General features: G+C 55.3%; 1 protein-coding gene across 3 annotated transcripts in view; it reads left to right on the top strand.

Moving 5' to 3' along the window:
* The window catches only part of PHKA1 (phosphorylase kinase regulatory subunit alpha 1), a 1,293,387-nt gene that overhangs the window by 250,192 nt on the left and 1,025,280 nt on the right, over nt 1-17,915 (top strand). For all 3 annotated transcript variants that reach the window (XM_086942009.1, XM_086942008.1, XM_086942010.1), the window contains exon 5: nt 3,411-3,493. In XM_086942009.1, coding sequence (XP_086798135.1) covers nt 3,411-3,493 — 83 coding nt within the window. The remainder of the gene's footprint in view (nt 1-3,410; nt 3,494-17,915) is intronic.

The raw sequence follows: 17,915 nt of genomic DNA, 5'->3' as shown, positions 1-17,915 counted from the left end.
GTAGCTCTCAAAATCCGGGGCACCCACTACCCCATCCTCTGGTCGTCTCTGGGCGATGGCAAGCGACACCCTATTGCGGCCCCCATCCCAGATCAAATCTCTCAGTAGCATGTCTAATTCTTTGAACTAGACTTGCGGGATAACCGCCAGTAGATTTTGCAAAGAAATAGAGTAGGCATGGTAGCATAACCATTTTGGAGAGCACAATCCTAGACATGATGGGGAGTTTGAGGGAACCCCAAAATGTCACTTCTGATTTGAGTGAGCGAACAGCTTGGTTCAGTTTACCGTCTAGTTAGTCACGTTGGTCATGAAATATTCGGATACTTAGATATCGAAATGACCGGGGGAACCACTTGGTGTTCATCGAGAACGTCAGGGGACAGGGAGCTGCGGGGTCTAGGGGAAAAATATGTGTCTTAATTCGATTCACCTTTAGTCAGGTTAATACGGTATAAGCATTTAAATTATCTATTGCCGCTGTTATCCCCTCCTCACCATTCTGCAAATACAGAAGGATGTCGTCCACATAGAGGAAAATCCTAAATCCCCTCTCGTCCAGTGTCAGGCCAAGACAGTCACGCTCGGCCCTGAACTGTGCAGCCAGCGGTTCCAAAGCCAATGCGAACAAGAGGGGCAAGAGCGGGCATCCCTGTCGGGTGCCTCTGTATATCTCGTAGGAGTGCGAGATTGTACCCCCAAGTTTGTTTAAATTCAAGCGGGTGCCCACCCCGCATTTCACCGCCGCGCCCGAGCTGCGTTTGAAGATTGCCACCTCCGCCGCGTCTGCGGCCCGCCTGACTGTGGGCGGGGCCGCCGGACGGAAGAGGAAATGCGGCAGGAAGTGGTGGGAGAGAGGAGGTTGGGAGCCTACCCCGCCTCCTCGGGTGCCGGTCACAAGCCCCGATCCTGAGATGGGGGACCAGGTGAAGAGGCTGGCTAGAGCGGTACTGCGGGGCTCCCATGCGAAGGGTAGAGCCCCGCAGGAGAAGTGCAGGGATTGCTGCCGCCGGTTCAGAGAATTAGGAGATCCCCACCGGAGTCCCAGCGAGGAGGAGACCGGAGGAGTCCCCGCCCACACAACAGCCCGGTGAGTGTTAAAGGGCTGGGGGGGTCTCCGGGCGGCCAAGTGGTGCTGCCTGTTTTAGTCCGTATGATGGGGGCACCTAGAGCGGCCCCGGATGGCAGCGGGCCGCTCCAACGTTTCCAGATGGGCTTAGAGAGTACCCTTTGGGTTCCCAAGGCTTCGTGGGCCCATGCCGCCCCGGAAGGGCAGTAGTGGTGTATAGAGCCTCGAGGGGCCCAGGACCTTCCCCCCGCATTCGCTCTACCGTTGGGGCATAAGTATTGGGTAGCATATTTTGTTTCCCAGAGCGGCCCCAGATGGCAGCGAGCGCTCCCACGTTGACACAGCACCTTTTTCAAAGCCAGATGGCTCCGTGGGGGCATGATGATTTTAGGAGCCTGCGCGATCCACAGTGGCAGAGGTGCCTTCAGGGCGGTCCCGGGTGGCAGTGGGCCGCCCCAACATTTTTATTATTACTTCCAGAGCCTGCGTGGCTCTAGCGAGTGGCTACTTAGAGTGTAGGGGCCTCAGTGGGGGTCCCCCAGGCACCGTGGTGCCAGTTCGTTCTGGGCATGTTTATTTTCGAGCCAGATTGCTCCAACGCTCGCCCTTGGGGCATAATTGCTTTCCTGAGCCCCGTGGCTCCCACGTTTGGGGGCATGTTCATTCCCAGAGCCAGAGTGGCTCCACCAGTGGGCATGTCGTGTTTTGAAGAGCCAAATGGCTCCAGGGGGCACAGTCAGTTGTTCCTAAGGGCCAGTGAGGGCCCAGGCCGTAGTTTATTTCCCAGCTGCCCAGCAAGTAGTGGGCAGCTGCACCGTTTAGGCACCATTTGGGAAAGACTCCCTGAGAGGGACAGAAGTGGCACAGAGGTGCCAGGCCGTCCACAGCTGTGCAGCACTTAGTGCCAGCTGCATCGTTTAGGCCCTGTTCTTGTTCTCAGCTGCCCAGCAAGTAGTGGGCAGCTGCAACGTTTAGGTTTGCTCTGGTGGCACACCCCTGACTGGCGCTACCTTGGCAGCGCGCCCTGACATTCTGGACACAGGGCATTTGAGCCCCTTCTTGATGGCCAGTTGGCCTGGGGGACTGGGAGAGGTATAGAGCGCAAGGCCCTAATGTGATTGATGTGTGCTTTAAATGTGGTGCTAGGAAATGTAATGCGTTTAGTATGTTTTGTGCACCCTGTGTTTTATACCTCTAAACTGTGGTTTATGAATATGAGGTTGTTTTACCTATGTAGGTTTGTGTTAGTGAGATTGTACTTCACTCTGTGATTTACGCCCCTAATGAGAGTTACACTTTGGAGGCAGGGTCTAATGTGTTTAGACTAGTGAGGAGATGGCATAATGTGTTTTCATGCTTAGGAGGTTGTTTTGCCTAATATAGTTTATACTAGTGAGTTTGTGTCCCTGCGTGATCTATGCCTATGGTGATTAGTATTACGTATTGTGTCCCTACCTTTTACTAGTGGTTACTGGTTGTGTTCTACAAGTGTTATTTTGTGCTACACTTATTCTATGTTCTAAAAGTGCTATTTCTGCTAAGTGTTGATCCTGACAGTGGCCCACGTGGCCCTGTCCTGTGTAAATAATCCCTTGTGAATATTGCCCGTGCCAGTTGGCACAATGTATATTGTGTGATTACTATCTGATGTGTTCTGACAATACGAAAGTTATTTTTATATAACCTTGTGTGGAGTTCCTTTTGTAGTGTGCCTGGGATGTTGTTGCTGTGTGCGTGCGCAAATGCTTTACACATTGCCTCCGAGATAAGCCTGACTGCTCGTGCCAAGCTACCAAGGGGGTGAGCAGGGGTTATCTTGGCATGTGACTCCCTTGCCCTGACTAGAGTGTTGGTTTCTGCCTGGCTTTGGCGCAAGCCTTAGCCAACCAGAAATCCCAGTTCTAACATCTGCTGTATATGAATTCCCTTTCTTGCATTGGTTACTGAAGCTTTTGTTATTCTCGGGGTTTCCCTCTATACTGAGGTAGAAGCATTACACATTTAATATTCATATTGGTTTTCCATCTTCATACTTGGACTATGGATCTCTTGCTTGCTATAAGTAGCCACTGATTTTCCAAGAATATGTCAATATTAAATAAGTCCTCTTAGGGACACTATGGATCATTGGTTGTTATAATGATGCTGCAGTATTCGCTCAAGGGACAAGAAGTAAAGAGTATGTTCTTCTGTGTGCTACAGGCTCACTAGCTTGGAAATCTCAGAATACCAAGAAGCATAAATGGCATATATAAAAGCATTGTACTTCATTTGCACATACCATTAAGGATCAAAATGTGAACTGTGCTTTCTTATGTCTGCTTTTCTCTCTCTTTTCTAGGTCTTCACATTATCTTCAGCTTGGATGAGGTCCATTTTATACAGAATCTTGTGTTTTATATAGAATGTGCTTATAAAACTGCTGTAAGTACACTTTTGTAAGTTAAAAATTAATGATTTTCTTGATGGTGAAATATGTGTTCAGGTGGATGAAAAGATGAATAATAGCTAGGGAACTGTGAATGTCGTTCCTTGGTGTCTTGGCGATAATAAACCTGTTTTTAAGTCCCTTAATTCCTACTTGAATCACTGCATGATCTTGAGGAAAATCTTTCTTTCTGTGCCTCTTTTCCCGTTGTTGCAAGTTGTTGTCAAAAGCTGCACTTCATACATATACACACACATTAAGCAGACGCCAATTATCCTTCCTGAGCATCAAAATTATGCTAAAACAATTATGCTTAATCAGTGAGGTGTTTCAGAGAAGTGTTTTACAAAGTCACAGACTGCTGCTGGGTACTTGAATTTGATAGCTTCTATCCATGATGCTTTAAGGAAAATCTTCACTATGGTCAGTTTGTCCAACTTTAAAAAAAAATTCACAGAGATAATACAACACACTGATCTTCTGAAAAATAATACAAAACATTAAAATAAAATGATCAGCAAACATTGGGAAATCCTCAGCAAAGTATTCAGAGGTGAAACATGCCTGAGGGTCATGCTAATCCACACTAGACCAACTGAAATGCCCCGAACCAAACACAAAAAACAATCTGGGGCCTTTATATGTGGTTGGGCATTATTTTTGTGATAGATGTGGTGTCTGCCCTTTCACAATTACATCAAAATAAATGTTCTGATGGATACCTCCAACCACAGGTTCCTCACCTTAGAATATTTCCCTAGACTTGATCCCAAAACTTTTCCCATAGTAGTGCATCTGCGTGACACTATTTGGTTCCGTGTTGCTCTGTGTTGGTGCCATGCCATTCCAGAGTGACTGAGCGGACATGAATATAGGTGCTGCCCCTGTGCGGTAATATTTCAGTGTGCTCTGAAAGATGTCTCAACCAAAAACAACTGCAGGAAAAAGATGTTCATCACTGATCAAATGAAGTGTCTTTGGTGTTTGGGCTTGAAACACAACTCTTACGTTGTGTGATAAGTGCTTCATTCTTACTCTGACCCTGTGCCAGAGTAGGGGGCACTGCAAGATGTGTATGATGATACTGGTGCTGGGGTTGTTATGCTCGCTACACATTATACTGATGATTTGCAGAACGCAAATGGGAGTGAAACCTCTCCTGAGACAGAGCTTGACATACTACTTGACCTCCAAGGGAAGAGAGTGCCTTGTTTGCTGTGTTGGTTGAAGGGAGCAGCGGAGGCACTAGAAATATAGCCAACCTCCATTGAAACCAAAAATATTGTTCTCACTGAAATTCTACAGCCTGGGCCAGTGAATTCAGATCTCTTTCTTTAAGTTATGCCCCCTCAGACACTTTGGTTGCTACTTGGCCAAATACTTGTTTTTGCTCGACTGTAAATAGAGAGATGGCCAAACATCACAGATCTGTGCCTGATTTTATTCTCTTCCGTAGAGCCGTGAAGACCTGGCTTTTTGTTCAAAAAAAATTCCCCTTGGATTGTATTTTTGCTGCAATTGTCTTTCAGCGCTGGGAAACCCTTACGGGTAGCTGTCGCGCTATATAAATGTAATAAATAAATAAGTCTAATTGTAGAGGCCTACACCAGTAAATTAAATCTAAACTAATTTCCAACCACTCATCCAGCTAGGGAATCCAAGCGAATTGATGCTTTAGGCAAATGTATATTTTCTTCTGCCTGTTTAGCACTGTGGTGTCCATGAATGTGGTCTGTTTTCCAGAGCCCTTCCCACATGCCATGTGGGGCATGGCCCGCAAGATCTTGCCTGCAGTCCCAGAAGATCTCATAGTCTCTTTGGCCCATACAATGATGGGCAAGACAGGGCAAAACAAGTGATTAAAAACAGCCTGTATGCTACAGGTTCCCTGGGCAGGGCGGTTGGTACCATTGTTGTCCTTCGTAGACCTGCATGAATGTAATCCACTTTATTCTCTTATGTCCCTATAGGACATGCTTTGTGATGTGTCCCACCTCTTTGGAGAGGAGGCAGACTCTAATTTGGAGCGCTTTAAATATAGTGTGGCTAAGGCATGCTCCTTGGGGTTGTTGACTTGTACCAAGCAACTCCTGCAATCATTTTCAAAGGTTTAGAGTTATCCAGTTGCTCATCCCCTACTTCACCAGCCACCAAGCCAATTTATTTTGCCCATTGCTGTGCATTCCTAACTGGTGGGGGCAGTATCTGAAAGAGACACGTTAGTGATAGATTCCTTACCTTAGAATATCCCCAGGCGTCAGACTGGATCCGGAAAGTTTTGCGTAGCAGTACCCTTGCGCGTCGGTATGCGTCGTCTGCGGCTCCGCGTCTGTCGTCGGCGTCGTGGGCGCCGTGATGACGTCGTTGGAGTACTTAGACGCCGCCTCCACGTGCTGACGTCAGTTCTTCTTTTTTCCGCGCCAGCCAGCGCAGATCTGGAAAGAGCAGTTCCCTAAGTCACTTTTTAGGTTTAAAGCATTTTTATTGAAACAAAAGGAACATGGGGAAGGGGGAGTAGGAGGTTAAGGTTACATACAACACCATGAAAAGAAAAAGAAGCGTGTGTCAACAGTTCTGATCAAGGGGAGGTCGGAGGTCCAGGAGGGGAAGACATCAATTGTAAGGCAATAAGGCAATGCACATAACCCTCTCTTGTTCCCCAACCCCCCACCCAAAGCTGAGCGCGAGTAGCTTACAGCAATCCAACAAAACTCAACTCAGTCCCTTCGAGCCCCCCATCCCCAGAAAGAAAAAAAAGAGAAAGGAAACAATACCCCAACCCCTCCGTCCAATGGCCCGTAGTAGAATAACCCGCCCCAAACAGCCTACCCCCGCCCCCTAATCCCCTATTCCCTCTTCGTCCTAATCCGCCGGGGCTGCCGGTGGCGTCAGCCTAAGAAGACGAAGGTACCTCGGGCAGGTGAGTTCCCGGAATTCCGTGGACAGTAGCGCCAGGAAGGGTTGCCATAGTTCCTCGAACTGATCTACATTCCCAGCCACTGTAAGCGACATCTTCTCCATACCCAATACCTGCCAGAGTCTATGTAGCCAACCAGTAATGGAGGGGACAGTGGGGGTGCGCCAGTGGACAAGGATATTCTGGACCGCTGAGCCTAGCGCAATAGCAATCTGTCTACCTCTGCGGGACTTCAGCGGGTACATTAGGTCATTGGGAAGGCCCAACAAAACATACGCTGGGAAGCGCGGCAGCTCAATCTCGAAATGCCTATCTACCTCATCCAAGACTTCCTTCCAATAAGCAGTCAGCACTGGGCAAGCCCAAAGAATGTGCGACTGGGTACCCTCCTGTCCACAGCCCCGCCAGCATCCCTTGTCAGTATGTTTGTGCATTTCATATAGCCTCTCCGGGGTGTAATACCAATAAGTGGACACCTTAGTAAAGGTCTCCGTAAGCCCAGTGTGGTATGCAGAATGCCTCGCCCGATATGCGATCTTGTCCCACTCCTTGTGGCTTAGTGTCCTGCCCAATTCTCTATGCCTCCCGGGTTGTGATAGTGAAACGTCGGGGGTTGGAGGAATTTATACAGATCGGTAATGAGCTTGGCGTCCGAGGCCCGGGTCACCAGCCACCGCTCATAAGGTGTGATTTGACGGGCTGCGACGTCACGCACTTGGGGTTGGAGAGCCCAATGTCGGACCTGCATGTAGCGCAATCTGTCCATCTCCGTCAGGCCAAAGTCCTGTCGGAGTTGTTGGAAAGAAATCACGCCCTCCGGCCCGTAAATCTGGAAAAGTGCCCTGCAGCCTGCACTCACCCAGTGGGAAAAAGCTCCCGGCTCTAAGCCCGGGGCAAAGTCCGGGTTACCAACGATAGGTGTAAACGGTGAGGGGAAGGTAGTTAATTCACGGGGCTCGCAGACCGCATCCCACACCCACAGGGGGACCCGGGTGACATAAGAGGCATAAAGATTAGTCGGGCGATGCGCGCGGCGCAGGAATGGAACCTCCTGGAGGGTACGGCCCGCCCCCGCCTGGTCCTGAAAGAGCCAGTGCTTGTCGGTTTCCCACCTGCTCCACTCCACCAAGTATCGGAGTTGCGCCGCCTGAAAGTACTTCCGGAGATCCGGGATACCAAGACCCCCCGCCTCCGGAGCAAGCGTGGAGAGAACCCTCTTCATCCGTGGTTTGCGACCCTGCCACACAAAACGGGAGATGTCAGCCTGCGCTTGCTGTATCCAACCCACAGGGGGCTGGAGAGGTAGAGCGCGAAAGAGGTATAGGATCTGGGGCAGCACCGTCATTTTCACCGCTGCGATACGGCCCAGCCACGAAAGCAGGCCCTTGCTCCATCGGCCGAGTTCCTCTTTAATCTTCCTGCTGAGGGAAGAGTAGTTAGCTGTAACCATTTCAGGCAGCGAGGGCGCTAACAGGATCCCCAGGTATGGCACCGTAGACGAGGACCACTGCATGGGGAAAAGACGCTGAAGGTCTCTCCTGGTGTCCGCGGTTAGCGACACGTCCAGTGCCGCCGACTTGGCCATTTTCATTTTAAAGCCGGCCACACGTGCAAAGGCGTCCAGTTCCTGGACGCAAGCAGGGAGTGACCTCCTGGGGTCGTCCAGGGTCAGCAGGACATTGCCCGCGTAAAGGCTGACAGTATGGACATATTGACCCATCTTAACCCCAATAGCGTCAGGATTATTGCGAATCCTCTGGGCAAACGGCTCCATATAGAGGGCGAACAAAAGCGGCGAGAGGGGGCAGCCTTGTCTCGTACAGCGCTCAATGACAAAACTGCCAGAGCTGTGCCCATTGACCCGCACCGACGCTGATGGTCTTTTATAACAGTTGAAGACCATGGTGCGGAACTTCTCGCCGATTCCCAGTTTCCTGAGAACCAGCTCAAGGTACGGCCAATGAACTCTGTCAAAGGCCTTCTCCGCATCCACCGACAGCAACATCCGCTCCCCCGGAACGCGTGAGGCCTTTTCCAGTACGTGCGTCACTCTCTTGGTGTTGTCAACCGTCTGTCTACCGGGTACAAAGCCAGCTTGGTCCGCCTCCACTAGGCCCGGCAGGTGTAGTCCAAGCCTGGACGCTAGAATCCCCGTGTAGAGCTTAAGGTCAACATTCAAGAGTGAAATAGGCCTGTACGAACCACACAAGGTCCGATCCTTCCCGGGTTTCGGAATGACCGACAGTCGCGTTAAGAAGGTCCGGTGGGATAGCGCCCGGTTCGGAGAAGGAGTTGAACAGGCGAGTCAGGATTGGTGCCACAGCGGAGCAGAAGGTCTTATAGAACAAGGCCGTGTAGCCATCCGGGCCCGGGGCCTTACCGTGCTTCAGTCGCGCTATAGCGGAGATGACTTCCTCCACATGGATGTCCCTCTCTAGGTGGTCCGCCTGAGCGGGCTCTAACACCGGGAGGGCCACTGACTCCAAATAGTCCTCGGCGTCCCTCGGTGAGGAGGGCTCCGCGGCATATAACGCCTCGTAGAAGCTACGAAAGGAGTCCGCCACCTCCGCGTCACCAGAAACAGTAACCCCATTCGCACCCACTAGTTCCTTCACCACATTACGTTGCTGTGCAACCCTGAGCCGATGGGCCAGGAGCTTACCACACCTGTCTCCCCCGTGTAAAAGGCATGCTTCAGGCGCAAAGCGGCATATTCCGCCCGATCTAGGTCTAGTGCAGACAGGAGTTTCCTCGCCGCTTTCAGCTGCCTCCAAACTCGAGGAGCCCCTGTGCGGCGGTGAACCTGCTCAAGTTCTCTGACCTGCGCAGTCAGTTCATCCCTCTTACACTGCCTCTCCCTATTCTCGGCCGAGGAGATGGAGATGAATTCCCCCCGGAGGACCGCCTTCAAGGCCGCCCACTGCGTCGCCTGAGACGTGTCAGAGTTGCCATTGTGGACCAAATAATCCTGAATGACCTCCCCTACGCGCTTCACAACAGACTTCTTATGTAGAAGAGTATCACGAAGCCGCCACAACCCTCGAGAGGGGGAGGCCGCAGGCCATGCAAAAACGCCGGAAACCGGCGCATGGTCGGACAGGGACAGGACCCCGATGTCCGCCGCCGTGGCGGCCGTGCGTAGCGGGCCACTCACCAGGAGGTAGTCTAACCGCGAGTAAGTGCGGTGCGCGTGGGAGAAATAGGAATAGTCCCTATCGGTGGGGTGCATAGCGCGCCAGAGGTCGTGCAAATCCATCTCTGCAATCCGGTCTTGCACCGCGCGGGAAAGTTCCCCCGTCTGCGGGGAGCGTTGTGCAGACCTGTCCATAGCCGAGTCGAAGACGATGTTCAGGTCTCCCCCCAGGACAACATGGCGATCGGGCGAGGCAGTGACGTCCACCAATACGGAATCCAGGAAGCGATCCTGGTGATCTTTCGGGCTATAAACGGAGCCTACCGTGAAAGCAATTCCCCCGAGTCGCATGCGGTATGCTAGAAGCCTCCCCTTTTGTTCGGCATACTTATACAGCACCTCGCCCCTGAAAGAGTTAGCTAAAAGAATGGCTACGCCTGCAGTCTTGGTCGCCGCTGAGGAGAAGAGTTGGGTGGGGAACTTGGCAGAGCGCAGCCTATGGCAATCCTTGGGCAGCAGATGAGTCTCCTGCAGAAGGCATATGTCCGCTTGCGTCCCCTCCAACAGGGATAGGACCGCTCTGCGTTTCACTGGATTATTCAGACCCTTAACATTAAGGGTCACTACCTTTAAGGATGGCATCCCACCCGGGGAACAGAAGCGCTATGTAGCAAGCAAGGGATCAGCGGGGGGGGGGGGGCGCATGGGGCAGGCGCACGGGAAAGGCCAAGACAGGCCGAGCGTGTGCATGGGCAACATCGGACGGGACCCCCCCAACAACAAAACAACTCTTACACCCTCCCAAAACATACTCATGGCAACTAGCCAAAACCAAAAACAAGTAGAAACACCCCATTGTCTCAGTCAAGCCCGAACGGGCAAGTCCGTAGAAACCAACCAAGTGGACGTTCAGCCACTCACCTCAAACCGCTCCCTCCCAACCCCCGGCTCCAACCCAACCTCGTAGAGGCTAAGAATCTCTCCCCCCGGAGTGAAGTTAGGCCGTCAAGGCCACGCCATTGGAGTCAGGCAAGTTCCTGGCCGCCGTTCTCAAAGCTTCCGCCATATCCGCCCTGATGGTGGGGGAATCAGGGCGACTCGCACTCGCCGGTGATTGTTGCCCCGTCGACTCCGTCTCTCTGGGCGCCTCCACGACGGCGTCGCACCGTCCTCCTCCGTGGCTGTGAGTCCCAATACTCCGCAAATGTCTTGCAGGGAGCGCAGCAGGTGGAGCGCTCCATTCCATCTAAAGATCAGACGGAAGGGGTGCCCCCAGGAGTAGGGCGTCTCATGTTCACGCAAAAAGTCAGTGGCAATCCTGAAGGACCTGCGCTTCTGCAGCGTGATGGCGGACAGATCTTGGTAGAGCGCCACAGGCCTCTCCCTGAAAGTTAAAGGCTGCTTCTTTTGGGCCTCTGCCATGATGCGCTCCTTCAAAGGAAAGTCGGGCAAGAACGCCAAAAAATCCGGTGGGGGCGCCGATGACTGGCGCTGTCGGCCCACTCTATGCGCTCTGTCGATGCGAATCGGGAAATCTGTGTCTTCCCCCAAGATCTCACGGAACAAGTCCTGTAGATAGGCCACCAAATCGGTCCCCTCGTCTGCGGACGGGACTCCCCGCACCCGGATGTTGTTCCGTCTGGACCTGTTCTCGAGGTCTTCGGAGTGGGCCTGGAGCTCGACACATTGCTCCCGGAGGCGGAGAACGTCCTGTTGAAGATGAACTATCTCTTCATCTCGGTGCTGGGCCGCTGTTTCCACCGTGTCAACTCACTCGCCGAGGCCCTCTACCTCCCTGCGCACCTCGCGGACCTCGCTGGCCACTTCCTTCTTTAAGGTCTGGAAGTCTTCCTTGAGGGAGCTAAATAAGTCCTCCATAAAGGACCTCGTGACCGGCGGTTCGCCTCCAGTGGCGTCTGCCGAGGCCCGGGAGGATCCCGGCGACGGTTGTGTCCTGTCCCGAAGCTGCTGGGCCCTGCCAAGCATGTCCGGCAGGGTGCGGTCCCCCTTCCTCGAGCCTCCTCTTCCAGACATCTTGACCGATGCAGTGGGTAAGGCTCAAGTCCGGCCGCCGCAGAGGCGCCCAGTCGTCCGTGGGCACCAGATGTGGAGTCCGCACCGAAAGCAGGGGTGCTGCGTCACAAGCGACAAAATGGCGGTCCGGCCCGGGCAAAGCCAGTCGCGACACCCAGCCAGGGTGGCGACCGGGGGCCAAAGTTAGGGTCCTTCCGTAGTACTCCCCTCGGGAAGTTAGTCCGGGAGCCGAGGCAAAAGTGAGCACCCGCCCGCCAGAGGCACGGGTGGAGGTCGCCAGCGCCAGCTCTTCAGGGGCAAGATGGCGGCAGGGCGGGGCCAGGGAGAGCGGCCTGGGCCGGCAGGACCACCGGCGGCCCCCGGGGCACAGTAATCAAAGAAAGTCCGTAGCCAATGCCCCACAATGTCACCGGAGGGCCCATATAGGCCGGGCGCCGTGAGGATGCCTTCGGCCTTCGCCTCCAAGTCGGGGGTCCGCACCACACCGTGTGCCGTCGTCGCTAGCGAGGGGCCAAAGCGCCAACTCGGGTCCAAAGTCCGCTGTGCCTCGGCGACACCGGCCACTTAGACATCGGATGGAGGGCTCCGTTGTTCCTCGGAGCACGGCGGGTCCGATCCCTCGGGATCGCCAGCTTTCAGCACCAGGCCCAGCCGAGGCGCCTGGACAGCACTGCAGTTCGCTCCGCCCCCTAGGCTCTCCTCCGTGCTTCGATCTTTGAGCAAACTTTCGAAGTACTTCCTCCGGGGCGATGAGAGTCAAAGTGGTATCAATGTGTGCGCCAGGAGCTCCGGCACAAGCCTCTCACCTGCTGGGCAGCTGCAGGGGGGAGAGAAGCGCAGAAAACGGGGCTCGAGCTGAGCCGGGCCGGAGGAGCTACGGGAGGAAGCGTCCGCTCACCCCGCCATCTTGGCCACGCCCCCCCCTAGTCACTTTTTGACTAAACTTTTGTGATCTTTTGATACGATTCGAAGTCTTTACGACTCCGAAGGTGCCGTTAGGGATGCCCGGATTCAAGCATTGCGACGAGTGCGACCGTACCATGTCGGTCACGGATCCCCACCGCTTGTGCCTGATGTGTTTGGGCGTCGACCATGACGACGAGGCCTGCTCCGACTGTCGGGCCCTTTCGAGGAAGGCCAGGCGGGAGCGGTCCCGCAGGCGACTCGAAATCCGCCAGTCGGCACCGCGCCGTGTGAGGTCCCGGTCCCACGGGAGGTCGAGGGACAGGTCGTGGGGAAGGAGCCGTCACAGCTCCGGGAGTCAGCGCCACTCCTCCGGGTCCAAGTCGTCAGGTAAGAAGCATAAGAAGTCGAAGAGACATCATCGCTCTTCTGGCTCCCCCCGACGCTCGCGCGATGCGGCCGGGGGTTCGCGTGACACCGCCCACGCGGCTCCTCGGGAGTCGCGGGCGCCGCGTTCGGCCCCATACCCCCCGTACCCCCCGGTCCCTGGGCTTAACGCGACGCCGGAGATCGAGCGTTTCCTCATGGCCATGAGGTCCCTTTCTCCTCCGACGGGTTCCGCTGCGCCTTCGGGCCCAGTGAACCCGTCTGGGGGCCCTAGTGGGTCGGGGGCTACGACCCCGACGCCGTCGGGTGCTTCGGCCTCGACGCCGCCGGCGCCTTCGGGCTCGGCGCCGCAGGGCCCCACGATCCCGACACTGCCGGTGCCCTCGGGCCCGGCGCCGCCGGGCGCCGCTGGACCCTCCTCGGGCGATGGATCGTCACCGGTGGACCTTACGACCCCCCCGGCGTCGGTCCGTGTGGTGTCCCCTCCGGCGTCGTCCTCGGGTGGCGCCTTCCCCGATGCCTCCTCTCAATCGGTTCCGACGTCGGGACGACGCCTTTCGGCGCCGCTCTCGACGCCGTTCGGAGATTTTCATTTCTATGAACCGTCCCCATTCACTTATGACCCTGAATCTCAGGAGATGGGGGAAGAGGAGAATTGGGAGGGGTCTGAGGACCCTCTGACAAGGGAGTGTCAGTCTAACATGGACTGGACAGGAGACCTTGGGGAGGCCAGTGGCCTGAACACCTCTCCAGACACTGGATTCGTCTCTCCTCCTACCGTGGCTTCGGAGGAGGGTGCTACTTATAGCGTGGTGTTGATGAGGGCTGCTAAGGCCTTGGGCCTTGAGCTCCCCGTCGCGGCCGTGAGGACTAACCTCCTCACTGAGGTCCTTAAGCCGCAGTCATGCTCCATGGAGCCTCTGCTGCGGTTTAATGAGGCCTTGATGGACGTTCTTTTGGGCACTTGGTCCAGGCCAGCTACAGGTTCGCCTGTAGATAGGAACGTGGCCAGACGCCACCGCCCGGCCCCGGGCGACCCATGTTTCCTGTCCACCCACCCCACCCCCAAGAGCCTGGTCATCCAGGCCTCTAACTCCCAGACCGCATTCCCGACTGCTCCCCCCGATCGGGAATCCAAGAGGTACGAGGCCTATGGTAAGAAGGTATTCTCGTCCCTTAGCTTGGGACTGCGGTCTTCCAACACTGCATGCCTCTTGGGCCATTACACCCACTCTCTGTGGGAAACGGTGGCGGAAGTGCTGCCAAAGTGTCCGTTGGAGGTACGGGCCAAACTCGGCCAAGCCCTAGTGGAGGGCCGGGACACAGCAAAGTATTCAATCAGGTGCGGACTGGATACTACTGACTCGCTGGGCAGAGAGATGGCTACGACGGTGGCGATACGACGCCATGCCTGGCTGAGATCCGCCAACTTCTCGGCAGACGTCCAAAATACACTCATGGACATGCCGTTCGATGGCCGTCGCCTCTTTGGCGACAAGGCAGACCACGCGCTTGAGCGCTTTAAGGACTCCAGGGCTACGGCCAAGTCCTTGGGCCTCTCGGCCCGCGCCAGCAAATGGGTGCCTTTCGCTCCTTTCGTGGCCAAGGAAGGGGCGCCCCCACACGTGCCGCCAGCCACTCGCCGCAAACTGTCGTCCAGCGCGGCGGCGGCCGTGGAAACCGCTGTGGAGGCGGTCGGGGAAACAAGCGGAGCCAGTCCACACCTGCCCCCGCAGCATCCGCCTCTAAACCCTCCTAGTCCGTGCTTTTCGGCCCATGTGACGCCAGTGGGAGGCAGGGTTCACCATCACCTCTCTCACTGGCGCACATTCACCTCGGACAGGTGGGTGCTGCAGATCGTTCGAAGGGGCTACTTCCTCCCCTTCGAGGCGACCCCTCAAGCCATGCCACCGCAACACCACCGCTTATCGGGGGATCACTTGCGGCTCCTGCAGGAGGAAGTTTCGGCCCTCTTGGCCAAGGGGGCCATCGAGCGCGTTCCTGGGCCAGAAGTAGGACGTGGTTGCTACTCCCACTACTTCCTGGTACCCAAGAAGGGCAAAGGGGGCCTACGCCCTATCTTGGATCTGAGGAACGTCAACGGCTTCCTCCGGATGGAGAAGTTCAAAATGCTGACTCTGGCTCAGGTCTTGGCTGCCCTAGACCCAGGAGACTGGATGGTAGCGTTGGACTTGCAGGAAGCATATTTCCACATCCCCGTCCTGCCGGCCCACCGGCGTTACCTGCGGTTCACAGTAGGCCTCGAGCACTTTCAGTTTACGGTGCTCCCCTTCGGCCTTACCAGCGCCCCACGGGTGTTCACGAAAGTGATGGCGGTGGTCGCAGCTCATCTGCGCAGGTTAGGGGTCTCAGTCTTCCCCTACCTAGACGACTGGTTGTTGAAGGCGGGCTCGCCCCAGGCAGTCGTCAACCACCTCCAGACTACGGCGGATCTCCTGCACCTGCTGGGATTTTCCATCAATGTGCCGAAGTCACACCTGTGCCCCTCTCAGAAGCTCCTTTTCATCGGAGCGGTTCTCGACTCGGCGCAGTTTCGGGTTTACCCCCCTGAACAGCGGGTTCGGGATATACAGGCTCTGATTCCGATCTTCGTGCCGTTCTCCCGGGTTTCGGTCAGGTTGACGCTGCGGCTTCTGGGGCTGATGGCCTCCTGCATCCTTCTGGTGCATCACGCACGGTGGCGGATGCGGGCTCTGCAGTGGGACCTGAAGTTTCAGTGGGCCCAGCACCGGGGCAACCTGTCCGACCATGTCCTGATCTCGGAGGGCACTGCGAGACAGCTGCAGTGGTGTCTCACGGACCGCGATTGGGTCAACGGCAGATCCCTCTCCCTTCCCCAACCAGAGCACGTAGTTGTGACGGACGCTTCCCTCCAGGGCTGGGGAGGCCACTTGGGAGAGGCGGAGATCAGAGGACTCTGGTCTCCGGCGGAGTCCCGGCTCCATATCAATCTGTTGGAGCTGCGGGCGATTCGTCTGGCACTGAAAGCATTCCTCCCGTCTGTCCGAGGGAGTGCAGTGCAGGTGTTCACGGACAACACCACCGCCATGTGGTACTGCAACAAACAGGGCGGAGTGGGGTTGTGGACCCTTTGCCAGGAGGCTCTGCGTCTCAGGCAATGGCTGGATCATCAGGGCGTGACTCTGGTGGTTCAACACCTGGCAGGTTCTCTGAACGCCAGGGCGGACGAACTCAGCCGTCGGTGCTCGATGGATCACGAATGGCGTCTGAACTTGGACGTGGCACAAGGCCTCTTTCTGCGATGGGGAAAGCCTTGGTTAGATCTATTCGCCACCGAAGAGAACGCGCAACGTCATCAGTTCTGCATGTTGGAATTTCCAAGGCGGCACTCGCTCGGAGACGCTTTTCGTCCGAGTGGAGCTGCGGTCTGTTGTACGCCTTTCCGCCTATACTTCTTCTGCCCAGAGTGCTGAAGAAGATCAAGTGCGACCGGGCACAAGTCATCCTTGTGGCTCCGGACTGGGCACGAAGGTACTGGTATCCCGAGCTACTCAGTATGTCAGTCGATCCCCCGGTTCGTCTGCCTCTTCGGGAGGACCTTCTGTCGCAGCAACAGGGGACGGTCCTCCACCCGAACCTGTCCAGTCTCCACCTCCATGCTTGGAGATTGAGCGGCGACAGTTGAGGCCATTTGACTTGCCTCCTGAAGTTTGCAACATCATTCTGGCAGCCAGGCGTCCGTCCACAAAGACGGTATACGCCTGCAGGTGGAACAGATTTGTGGCATGGTGCATAGCAAAGGCTGTGGATCCCCTCAATGCCCCTCTCTCTGAGGTTCTTCTCTTCCTTCTTTCTCTTGCCCAGCAGGGCTCTGCTCTGGGCACTATCAAGGGCTATCTTTCGGCTCTTTCAGCCTTCCTGAGGCTGCCTGACCAGCCTTCTTTGTTCAAGTCCCCTATCGTAAACAGATTCCTGAAGGGCATCACTCATACCTTTCCTCCTGTTCCCTTCGTGATGCCTCAGTGGGACTTGAACCTGGTTCTAACATTTCTGATGTGCGCTCCCTTTGAGCCACTTCACAACTTTCCACTTCGCCTTCTTTCTTTGAAGACTGCCTTCCTGGTAGCCATCACCTCTGCCAGGAGAGTGAGTGAGCTCCAGGCTCTCTCTTGTAAGCCTCCTTTCCTTTCAGTCCATCCGGACAAGGTTGTTTTGAGGACTAGGCCCTCCTTCTTGCCTAAGGTGGTCACGGCCTTCCACATTGGGCAGTCCATCACATTGCCCACCTTCTTTCCGCCTCCGCACCCCTCGAGAGAGGAGGAGAGGCTCCACCGTCTGGACCCAAAACGTGCGCTCTCGTTCTATCTGGATCGCACACGCCAGTTCCGGGTGGATGATCAACTCTTTGTTGGGTACGCGGGCGCTAAGAAAGGGAAAGCGGTGCACAAGAGGACCATTTCTCGATGGATTATAATGTGCATCCAGGCGTGTTACTCCTTGGCTAAGAAGGAACCCCCTGTTCGGCTGAGGGCTCATTCCACTCGAGCCACGGCCACTACAACTGCCTTGGGCCGAGGTGTGCCCTTGCAGGACATTTGCCAGGCAGCTACGTGGGCCTCGTTGCACACGTTTGCAAGGCACTACTGCCTGGACAGTCAAGTCCGGAGGGACGGCTACTTCGGCCGTTCTGTTCTCCAGGACTTTCTGGTGTAAATATTGGTTCGCAGACCCACCACCACGGGGATGGTATTGCTGGGGTATCTATTCTAAGGTAAGGAATCTATCAACAACGTGTCTCTTTCAGATGCACAAGTTACTACTTGTGTAACGATATATCTGTAAGAGACATTAGTTGTGATAGATTCCTTACCGACCCGCCCATCCTCCCCGTTCTGCGAACCGATATCTAGGGTTAAGGTCATCCCCTTTCAGGGCCCTAGTTTCTTGGCACCAGTGTCGGTTTTTGTCATGGCTCTGCGCTTCTGGCGCGGAAAAGCTGTGGCTAAGAACTGACGTCAGCACGCGGAGGCGGCGTCTAAGTAATCCGACGACGTCATCACGG

Source organism: Lissotriton vulgaris, chromosome 10, assembly GCF_964263255.1.
Source record: "Lissotriton vulgaris chromosome 10, aLisVul1.2, whole genome shotgun sequence".
Lineage (NCBI taxonomy): Eukaryota > Metazoa > Chordata > Amphibia > Caudata > Salamandridae > Lissotriton > Lissotriton vulgaris.
The sequence above is the reverse complement of the archived record's forward strand: the minus strand, read 5'-3'. Positions and strand labels throughout refer to the sequence as shown.